This window comes from Rhinopithecus bieti, unplaced genomic scaffold (genome assembly GCF_001698545.2).
Source record: "Rhinopithecus bieti isolate Rb0 unplaced genomic scaffold, ASM169854v2 scaffold_64915, whole genome shotgun sequence".
Lineage (NCBI taxonomy): Eukaryota > Metazoa > Chordata > Mammalia > Primates > Cercopithecidae > Rhinopithecus > Rhinopithecus bieti.
This window is the reverse complement of record NW_016825936.1, coordinates 519,655-531,992: the sequence shown is the minus strand read 5'-3', so window position 1 is coordinate 531,992 and position 12,338 is coordinate 519,655. Positions and strand designations below refer to the sequence as shown.

The window sequence follows — 12,338 nt, the reverse complement described above, 5'->3', positions numbered from 1 at the left end:
TGTGATCCCCCATTTCTGTCTAGAGCCATTTACCAGATTTCAGTGCAGGGAGGGGAAATGCAGAGCATATGGGTCTTGTGGAGCTGTGGAGATAAAGATCAGAGTTCAAAGAGGCTGCAGCACCTGAAATTTGCAGTGCTGAGTATCTGAGAGAAGGGTGCTATGTAGAAAAAGAGGTTCAGAAATCTCAGAGAGGGTCGGTCTATTTGTGTCTTTAGCTCTAAACTAAGCATTCACAGTGTGAAAGCCCTTGGGCCAAAGAATAATCAAGAATGTGTTAGCTGAACAACTATCAAAATTATCACAGGGCTAGAAGATATTTAAGATGTGAACGAATATAGTGGAGAGAACTCATTCAGCTCCCAGGGAATTCCATGCCTTAAGAACAGGGCTAGACTAAAGCTAGAATGCCCCAGGAAAATCAACCTCTCAGACTGAACCTGAACAGGGAAATAGAAAACACACATTTTCTGTATTTGGAGATCTTAACTCTTCTCACTCAGTAATTAACAGTAAACGTAGAGAAAAATCAGTAAGTCACAGACATCAACACCATCAACTAACATGACCTAATTAATATTTGTAAAACATTACAGCCAATCACTGAAGAAGGCAAATTATTTTTAAGGGTACACTGACTAAGATAAATTGGGTCATAAAACAAGTCTAAATACATTGAAGATAGTTGAAAGGAAACACAACATATTTTCTAATCAAAACAGAATTAAGTTTAAATATCAATGGCAAAAAATTATCTGGAAAATCTTCAAATACTTAGAAATTAAACATTGAACTTCTACAATAATTAGCACAAAGTCCAAAAAAGTATAAGATAACTTAGAAAATATTCTGAACTGAATGAAAATTAGAATGTGGATATTAAAATATGTGAGATGTAACTAAATAAATGTTTAAATTTTAGTGTTAAATGCTAACATATTTAAAAAAAGATGATCTAAAATCGAAGATCTAAGCTTGCATCTGAAGAAGTTAGAATAAGAGTAAATTTAATCCGAAAGTAGACTAAATAATAAAGGTACAAGCAGCAATCAGTGAACCACAAAAAAGTCTAAGAAATTTAGAACTGGTTCTTTGAAAGATAAATAAAATTGACAAAATTCTAATTAGACCAAGTAAGATAAAAAGAAAGCACAAATTGGCCATATCAGGAATGTCTTATAGACATTAAAATAAGGGAATATTTTAAACAATGTTATGCCAATAAATTAGACAATTTAGATGAAGTTGACAAATTCCTTAAAAGACAAATTGTCAAAACGGACATAAGAAATAGAAAAATTGGCCAGGCACAGTGGCTCACGCCTGTAGTCCCAGCTCTTTGTGAGGCCGAGGCGGGTGGATCACGAGGTCAGGAGATCGAGACCACCCTGGCCAACACGGTGAAACCCCAACTCTACTAAAAATACAAAAATTAGCTGGGCATGGTGGTGTGCGCCTGTAATTCCAGTTACTTGGGAGGCTGAGGCAGGAGAATCATTTGAACCCGGGAGGCAGAGGTTGCAGTGAGCTGAAATTGTGCCATTGCAATCCAGTCTGGTGACAGAGTGAGACTCCATCTCAAAAAAAAAAAAAAAAAAAATAGAAAAATTGGAACAGCCTTGTATCTGTTAAAGCTTCTCAGCCTCAAACCCACTCATTTGACCTGCTTTATGATACTGGAGCTGTGTCTTGTCAACATTTCTCCTGTGTCAGGTGGCATACTTAAGTTTTACCAACAGAGGTTACTAAAGGGACCCTGCAGGAGGAAGGAGCTTCTCTTCTCTGTCCCAGCGTGCCTTTTCCTTCTTGCTTCTGTGGCATGTGGCTACTAGCAAGCAGCATTTGGGACACTCAGTGAAGCATCTCTTCCAGTAGGAGCTGGAACAACCAGTGGCACTTACTCTGCAGGGATTTTCACCAACAACCCTGCAGGTAGTTTCCCTGAAAGTTTCACCAGCATCACAAAGAGTGGCTTCCTAGTGAGTTTCAGCAGCACTCCAAGAGGAGCTTCCCAATGAGTCTGACACATCCCCCAGAAGACAGTTTCCCACTTGCCAGCGCCAGCACACAGCATCTCAGCAAACTCTAGGCCATTCCAGGGTCACACTATATCAACACTATATTATCTGCAGTGAGATCTGAGCCTCAGTCATGTAAGGAGGATCTCTTCCGAGTTTGTTGCCCTGTGAGTACCCTGCCCCAGCCTAGGAAGTGACTGGTCTCTACATCTGCTCTTCCTGTATTCTTTGGAGTTCTCTCTACCCCTTAGTGGCTAATCTCATTACTAATTAATAATTCTTAACATTAGATTGGTCCTGGCATGGTTTCTGTCTCCTGACCAGACACTGACTGACATAACTGATGAATTCTAAGGTTTAAGAACCTCACAAACTTTCAGAGAATAAAGAAGGAGGCAGCATTTCCAAACTGAATTTATGAGGTATCACCCTGCCACCAAACCAGATAAAGACATTAGGAGAAAATAAAACTAGATCAATATTCCACAGGAACACAGACACAAACACTTTTAGCCAAATATTGACAGATTAAATTCACCAGTACATAAACAGGGTAATAAACCCCACTTGGTCATGACATATCTCATGAATGCAAAGTTGCTTTAATATTTGGAAATCAAACCATGTGATATATCACATTAACAGAATAAAGAAGAAAGACAGTATAACTATCTCGTTAGATGTAGAGAAGAGGCATTTAACAAATTCAGTACTCACACTTAATGGTGAAAGAGACTCTTCCTAAGATGAGGAACAAGGCTGATACATCTGTTCTTACCACTTCTCAACACTGTACTTGAAGTCCTGGTCAGTGCAATAAGGCAACAAAAGCATCAGAAATACAGCAGAAATATTGAAAAGGAAAAGGCGGAATTGTCTATATTCACAGATCACATAATTATATATGTAGAAAATTCTAAAGAATTTACCCCAAAAAAGCTAAACTAATAAGTGAATTTAGCAAGGGAGCAGGACTACAGGTCAATATGCAAAAATCAGCTGTGTTTCTATGTATGAGCAACAAATAATAAACACCATTTACAATAGCATCAAAGACATAAAATATTTAAGGATACATTTAATAAAAAACATCTTCAAGATCTGTATGCTGAAAACTATAGAAACTGCTGAGAGAAATTATAGACTTAATACATGAAAAGGTGTAACTGCTCCTCAGCAAATGCCAAATAACTGAAATCGTAACAGTCTCTCAGACCACAGTCCAATCAAATTAGAACTAAGGATTAAGAAACTCACTCAAAATCACACAATTACATGGAAATTGAACAACCTGTTCCTGAACGACTCCTAAGTAAATAATGTAATTAAGGCAGAAATCAAGAAGTTCTTTGAAACCAATGAGAACAAAGAGAACATACCAGAATCTCTGGGACACAGCTAGAGCAGTGTTAAGAGGGAAATTTATACCACTAAATACCCACATCAGAAAGTGAGAAAGATCTCAAATCGACACCCTAACATCACAATTAAAAGAGCCAGAGAAATAAGAGCAAACTAATCCAAAAACTAGCAGAAGACAAGAAATAACTAAGATCAGAGAAGAATTGAAGAAGATACACGAAAAGCCCTCCAAAAAATCAATAAATCAGGGAGCTAGTTTTTTGAAAAAATTAACAAAATACATAGACCACTAGCTAGACTAATAAAGAAGAAAAGAGGGAAGAATCAAACAGACACAATAAAAAATTATAAAGGGATATCACCACTGATCCCACAGAAATACAAACTACCATCACAGAATACTATAAACACTTCTATACAAATAAACTAGAAAATCTAGAAGAAATGGATAAATTTCTGGACACATATACCCTCCCAAGACTAAACTAGGAGGAAGTCGAATCCCTGAATAGACCAATAACAAGTTCTGAAACTGAGGCACTAATTAATAGCCTACCAACAAAAAAAGCCCAGGATCAGATGGATTCACAGTCAAATTCTACCAGAGGTACAAAGAGGAGCTGGTATAATTCCTTCTGAAACTATTCCAAATAATTGAAAAGGAGAGACTCCTCCCTAACTCACTGTATGATGCATCATCCTGATACCAAAAACTGGGAAGAGACACAACAAAAAAAGAAAACTTCAGGCCAATATCCCTGATGAACATCAACAGGAAAATCATCAATAAAATACTGGCAAACCGAAAAACACAGCACATCAAAAAACTTATCCACCAGGATAAAGTCAGCTTCATCCCTGGGATGCAAGGCTGGTTCAACATATGCAAATCAATAAACATAATCCTCACATAAACAGAACCAAAGACAAAAACCACATGATAATAGATGCAGAAAGGGGCTTTGATAAAATTCAACATCCCTTCACATGTTAAAAACTCTCAATAAACTAGGTATTGCTGGAACATATCTCAAAATAAGAAAAGCTATTTATGACAAACGCACAGCCAATATCATATTGAATGGGAAAAAGCTGGAAGCATTCCCTTTGAAAACCGACACCAAGGCAAGGATACCCTCTCTCAACACTCCCATTCAACATAGTATCAGAAGTTCTGGCCAGGGCAATCAGGCAAGAGAAAGAAATAAAGGGTATTCAGATAGGAGGAGAGGAAGTCTAATTGTCTCTGTTTGCAGATAACATGATTCTAAATTTAGAAAACCCATCATCTCAGCCCAAAAACTCCTTAAGCTGATAAGCAACTTCAGCAAAGTCTCAGGATACAAAATCAATGCGCAAAAATCACAAGCATTCCTTTACACCAACAACAGACAGGCAGAGAGCCAAATCATGCATGAACTCTCATTCACAATGGCTACACAGAGAATAAAATACCCAGGAATACAGCTAACAAGGGATGAGAAGGATCTCTTCAAGGAGAACTACAAACCACTGCTCGAGGAAATAAGAGAGGACACAAACAAATGGAAAAACATTCCATCCTTATGGATAGGAAGACTCAATATCGTGAAATGCCCATATTGCCCAAAGTAATTTATACATTCAATGCTATTCCCACCAAACTACCATTGACACTTTTCACAGAATTAGAAAAAACTACTTTAAATTTAGTCTGAAATCAAAGAAGACCCCGTATAGCCAAGAAAATCCTAAGCAAAAAGAACAAAGCTGGAAGCATCAGGCTAGCTGACATCAAACTATACTACAAGGCTACAGTAACCAAAACAGCATGGTACTGGTACCAAAACAGACATACAGACCAATGGAACAGAACAGAGACCTCAGAAATAACACCACACATCTACAACCATCTGATCTTCAACAAACCTGACAAAAACAAGCAGTGGGAAAAGGATCTCCTACTCAATAAATGGTGCTGGGAAAACTGACTAGCCATATGCAGAAAACTGAAACTGGACCCCTTCCTTACACCTTATACAAAAATTAACTCAAGATGAATTAAAGACTTAAAAGTAAAACCCAAACCATAAAAACCCTAGAAGAAAATCAAGGCAATACCACTGAGGACATATGCATGGGCAAAGACTGCATGATGAAAATGCCAAAAGCAATTGCAAAAAAGCCAAAATTGACAAATGGGATCTAATTAAACTAAAGAGCTTCTGCGCAGCAAAAGAAACTATCATCACAGTGAACAGGCAACCTACAGAATAAGAGAACATTTTTGCGGTCTACCCATCTGACAAAGGTCTAATANATACCACACATCTACAACCATCTGATCTTCAACAAACCTGACAAAACAAGCAGTGGGAAAAGGATCTCCTACTCAATAAATGGTGCTGGGAAAACTGACTAGCCATATGCAGAAAACTGAAACTGGACCCCTTCCTTACACCTTATACAAAATTAACTCAAGATGAATTAAAGACTTAAAAGTAAAACCCAAACCATAAAACCCTAGAAGAAAATCAAGGCAATACCACTGAGGACATATGCATGGGCAAAGACTGCATGATGAAAATGCCAAAAGCAATTGCAAAAAAGCCAAAATTGACAAATGGGATCTAATTAAACTAAAGAGCTTCTGCGCAGCAAAAGAAACTATCATCACAGTGAACAGGCAACCTACAGAATAAGAGAACATTTTTGCGGTCTACCCATCTGACAAAGGTCTAATATCCAGAATTTACAAAAAACTTAAACAAATATACAAGAAACAAACAAACAACTCCATCAAAAAGTGGGCAAAGAATATGAACAGACACTGCTCAAAAGAAGACATTTACGCACCCAACAAACATGAACAAAAGCTCAACATCACTGATCATTAGAGAAATGCAAATCAAAACCACAATGAGATACCATCTCATGCCAGTCAAAATAAAAATATTAAAAAGTCAAGAAACAATAGATGCAGGAAAGGCTGTGGAGAAATAGAAGCACTTTTACACTGTTGGTGTGAATGTAAATTAGTTCAACCATTGTGGAAGGCAGTGTGGTGATTCCCCAAGGATCTAGAACCAGAAATACCATTTGACCCAGCAATGCCATTACTGGGTATACACCCAGAGGAATATAAATCATTCTACTATAAAGACACACGCACATGTTAAGTTCATTGCAGCACCATTTACAATAGCAAAGTTATGGAACCAACCCAAATGTCCATCAACAATAGACTGAATAAAGGAAACATGATACATATACACCATGGAATACTACACAGCCATAAAAAAGAATGAGATCATGTACTTTGCAGGGACATGGATGAAGCTGGAAGCCATCATCCTCAGCAAACTAACACAGGAAGAGAAAACCAAACACTGCATGTTCTCACTCATAAGTGGGAGTTGAACAATGAGAACACATGGACACAGGGAGGGGAACACCACATACCAGGGCCTGTTGGGGGGTGTGGGGTGGGAGGTGAGGGGAGGGAACTTAAAGGATGGGTTAATAGGTGCAGCAAACCACCATGGCACATGTATACCTATGTAACAAACCTGCACCTTCTGCACATGTATCCCAGAACTTAAAAGTAAAATAAAATTTTTTAAAAAGGTGTAACTGCTCATGGATTTGAAGGGTCCATATTAGTCAGATATCAGTTCTTTCCAGATATATCTATAATTTAAATGTAATCAAAATGAAAATTCCATCAGGTTCTTTGTAGAAATAGAGAAAATAATTTTCAAAACACTGTTTTAAAAAAAAAAAAATGTATCTGGAAGATGTAAAAGAGCTCTTATAACTCAATAGAAAAGACAACAGAATTTTTTTAGATGAGCAAAAGATTTGAATAGATATTACATAAAACAAAGTATATAAATGTCTATTAAGTCCATGACATATGCTCAACAGCTTTAGTCATCAGAGAAATGTACATACCATACACCCACAATTAAGGGTTAAAATTAAAAAGAATGACAACACGAGGCACTGACAAGAATGCAGAGTAACTGGAACTTTTAAACATTGCTGATAGAAGTGTAAAACCATACAATCATTTTGGAAAACAGTTTGGTAGTTTCTTATAAAGTTAAACATACAATTAACATAAGACCCAGAAATTTCACTCCTCTGTATTCATCCTAAAGAAATAGAAATATATTTGACACAAAGATTGTAAATGTGGACAGTTTTAATTGTAATAGCAGAAACTGGTGAGGAGGAAACAAATTGTGGTGTATTCATACAATGTGTGAAAACTCTTCAGAAATAAGAAGGAATAAACCACTGAATCACACAACATGGATAAATCTCAAATCATTATGCGGACGGAAAGAAACCATTCATAAGAATACACAGTACATGATGCCACCTTCATGATGTTCTGGAACAAAGAAAACTAACCTATAGTGATAGAATTCGTATCAGTGGCTGCCAGCAATTGGGAGTAAAAGGAACTGACTAAGCAGGTATACAAGAGAACTTTCTGGGGTGATGGAAATATTCTGAAACTTGACTGGAGTGTTGGTTACATGGGTATATCCATTTATCAAAACTCACTGAATTGTATACTGAAAGTGGGAACATTTTATTATAAATAAATTATGACTCTACAATGTTAGTTTTAAAAATACTAGATACATCAGCTGGAAATCACTTGGTTCTAACTGAAAAATTTTCTCTGTAACCTTATTTATTCTAGTACTTAGCTTCTTGTCTTCAAAAGCAATATAAAACTTCACTGTAGCTAAGCCTATGTTAGACTCTTACAAATTCGTAAAGAGTAGAATTAGTTCAATGAGTAATTCTTACAAATAATTCTAGATTTACTTTACCCACATGAATAACAGATTTGCTACTTAGAGCCACATTAATGCTTAGTATAAATCATACTACATGATAAATATGCTCACATATATTTAAATATAAACATATTTGGACTTTAAAAAGTAAGTACATCTTAGGAGATGATCCAATTCTGGGAGTTAGCAAATGGCTAAGTGCTCCCCTCCTTCCACACATAAGGAGAGAAAAGCATTCATCAGCTGTGTGAGTCTGTTACCAGTGCCACATGTGAGGACAGACCACAATACAGTGAGATGAGGCAGAGGAAATGCCTACAACAGCATTGGCTAGATCAGGTTTTCTTCCTTCTTCCAGCCACCTGGAAAAATGTTCACAGAGAGTTATAGTGGTTATAAGACCAAAACTTGGAATCAAAAGAATTAAATAATGCAAATAACCCAATTAATCTGCTAATATCTATTACTGCAGAAATAGTGTTAGAGGTAGTTTATTAAAGAGGCATTTTTTCAATCATCCCACTCATCATATCCTGCATTTCAAAAGTATTATCTTAAAAGGAAAATTAAAAAAATACTTTTAGAGCATAAAGCATAACAGGTTGAAGTGGTTTTCAAAAAGCTACTTCCAGTGTTCTTCAGCTTTCTATTATGGCAGCATCATCTTGTGCTGAAGACATTGGCTCATTTGGACACATGGTCAGAGCATGCATAAATACATCTCGGTGATGATTAAGTTACTGCCATCTGCAGGACTGCTTGCAAATAAGATGAAGAGAGCTACCTCAGTGTTAGCAGCAAGGCTTCAAGGTCTGAACTACTCAAACCACTCCTAAGGGTAGGGCTAATGCACAGTTTGAATGTTAGGGAACACACCAGGTAATGCTAAAGATTCACCAGTTTTCCCCTTGGAATTAATTCTAATAAAATCTTCCAGGATAAATTAAAAATAAATTTCTCTCCCCATTTACTCTTCATTATTTTTAGCCTCGAAAGGCTCATATACTGTTCCAATGAAACAAGAATTCGCTCTGAACCAAAACCAAAAAGACGGGAAGAAAATCCAGAGTATTCTATGATGCCCTGTAAGTATTAGCGTGTGGCTTCCACATGAAAGTTGTCAAACTGTGCAAATTCAAAGGAGTGAGTTCCAATTGCAGCCCAGCCATTCTTCGGAAAATTCACAGGGATGTCTGTCCACAGAGACTTGTCATTCAGCATGCCAGAGGCAAAACGACCCTAGAGTAGAAAGAAACGCATTCCTTGAAACCATATGAAAATGGTCCTCTGAAGTCTGTTTCTTGATCATGTATGGCCCACTACTTAGTGGAGCAAATGTACTTCTCACTCAAGACTTAACCACAGCAAAACACAAATCCACAAGTTTGAGCAAAAGTTTAAAATAAAGAAGAAAACTCTGGGAAGAAATTCTTACCTACCTACTTAAATTGTTCCCAACGTACAAGGAATACCTCAATATTTCCTGTGCTCCACGAAAATGTAAAACCAACAAAAATGCAAAACTTTTCATGCATTATTATAAAGTTTTAGACAAAGGCTCATTAAAATAAAAAAAACATTATTTATAAGTAGTCACATGTACAAGTGTTGTGGCTAACAGCCACCAACTCTTCAGACAGGACTGTGCTGGAGCCAAAACATCTGCTTCTACCTCATTGCTTCTCTAAGGTTTTCATTAAGGATCCTCTGCCCAGCCAGAAGAAAAATAATTAACCTTAGCTTTTGTGTTGTGTTGCCATGAACAGAATATCACTTCAAAGCCATATGAAGCTCCTACCCTTAAGTTGAAAAAACAGTAGCCATCAGTTAAAGTGATGATGGAGTAGGGTGCAGTGGGTGGAAGAAGGGAGGCATCTATAAGGTGTTACTTACTGGTTACTGACAGTGAAAGAAAAAATTACGCCTTCCTCAGAAGCTTGCCATTCTACTTAGCTCAGTGCCTGGCACATGGTAAACAATAAATCTCAGCTCTTATTATCTTTATGATAGTACATTTATGAGCATATATTCACAGCATACTAACTACAGGCAATCAATTAAAACTAGCTACTCTCAAAAGGTAAAGAGCTCAAAATTCAAAGCATTGGGCCAAGAACCAGAATAAATCTGCTTTTAAGTCTTGGAAGGATAATGTAATGGACCTTAATGTAGTTCTTTTTATTTTATGCATGGAAACACTGAGGCTTAATAGATTAAAACTCAAAGTCACAGATTTTTGCTCCAAGTCACTTAGCTCCAAATTCGGAGCCACATTCCTGTTACTACAGACTTGCACAGCTATCTTCAGCTCTAGAAGTGCTTACTGAACATCTTCTGCTGACATCAAACACTCAGTATTAACATTGAGCCAAGGGACTCATATCACCAATCACATTAAGCACAAAACCTGTCTAAGAGGACCTCATCACTCCTGCCTCCCCAGGCTTAGCCACCCCAGCCTCCAGGCTGCTCTTCACACATTGTCAGCTACACCTGCCTTTTGAACCAGCCATGTGGTCTGCTCAAATTGTTCTTCCCATCATTCAGGTCTGCACTCAAGTACCACCCACTCAGTGAGGTCTTTCCTCAACTCCCTGGTTAGAGAATCAGGGTAACAGAGCTACTTTATCTTATGACTCTATTTTTTCTTCATAATCATAAACTTATTTCATAATTATAAACTTCATAATTATAAACTTATTTACAAGTTTACTATCTCAGGATAGGGCTCAGCAAACTATGACCTACATGTCAATGACCTTTTTTTTTTATATATAAACAAAATCTTATTGAAACACAACCACATCCATTCATCTACATATTGTCTACAGCTTTTTTCTCACTACAACAGCAGAACTGGGTGGTGCCAGCAGAGACCACATGGCCCACAAAGTCTAAAATATTTACTCTCTGGCCCTTTACAGAAAAAGTTGCCAACTCCTGTCCTAGAAGAATATATGCTCTAAGAGAGCAGGAATTTGTCTATTTCATTCACTGCTGTATCCCTAGGACTTAGTAGAGTGCATATAGTAGGGGCTTAATAAAAATGTGTTGAATGTAAGAATGTAACACATTTAACCCTCAAGACAACCTCACAGAAGTTATGTGCATTTTACAGATAAGGAAACAGATACTCAAAGAGGTGGAATAACTTGCTAGAAGTCTCAGTATATGTTAGTGAGGAAATACTAATGCTGTTCTTCTGGTTCCAAACACTCCTACGCATAAGAATATTAACTTGACTCATTAAGTGCTTACCACATATCAGGTATTATGTGTGTATATATATATATATATATATTTTTTTTTCTCATTGAATCTTCATAAGAAAAGTGTTCTTCATGATACAATGGATGGGAAAATTGAAGCTGCACAATATAAAATACTTGCAAGTAGAATACAGTAGACTTCAAAGTCCATTGTGCTACCCACTATGCAACAGAGCTGGGACACGTCACCTGACAAATGCTGAGAAGAATTCAACATGTGGCTGACAGTCAGTGACAAAATCCTCGCATTAGCTGAAATTTGGAATATAGGCAACATAGAAGATGATGTTTTGTTTTTTTTCATTTATGCAAAGAAGATTTATATGTCAAATACTGTTTAATGCACTGGGAATTTAAGACGAACAAGAAAGACAAGGTCCCTGCTCTTATGGAGCTTATATTCTAGTAGGAGGAGATGGACAGACACACACACACACACAAAGTGAGAGCTAAAGGATAAGCAGCATGTAAAAATTAAGCCAGGTCAAAGTGACAATGGGTGCCTGACAGACTACTTTACTGCTGATAGTTGGAGAAGACCCTCAGAGTATGTGGCAAAAGTTGAGATTCAAGAGGAAGCAGAATGCCCATAGTTGAGGAAACACAAAATAACAGGAGTAGGGGAGTGAGGTGGGTGCAAGCCAGCAAAGTCCTATCCATCCTAGAAGCAAGACAAGAGCCAATTTCTAAAAGTAGTGAATCACATTATATTAAAGACACACCAGAAAAAACAGCTAGAATAGTGAGGAGTGGCTGTATCAGAAGTACAGAACACAGAATGGGGGTCAAGAAGAAGGAACAGGATGTGAGGCAGGAGACAGCTGTTTTCAATAAGTCCTGTTGCCATTTTAACCAGGTATGCAAAGTACCTGAAGAAAATTAAGAAAATCTTT

General features: G+C 37.2%; 1 protein-coding gene across 1 annotated transcript in view; it reads right to left on the bottom strand.

Annotated features, from left to right (window-relative positions):
• Window positions 1-7,548: 7,548 nt before the first annotated feature.
• The window catches only part of GALC (galactosylceramidase), a 62,121-nt gene continuing 57,331 nt past the window's right edge, over window positions 7,549-12,338 (bottom strand). Inside the window, exon 17 of the mRNA XM_017863227.1 lies at window positions 7,549-9,415. Coding sequence (XP_017718716.1) covers window positions 9,269-9,415 — 147 coding nt within the window. The 3' untranslated portion in view covers window positions 7,549-9,268. The remainder of the gene's footprint in view (window positions 9,416-12,338) is intronic.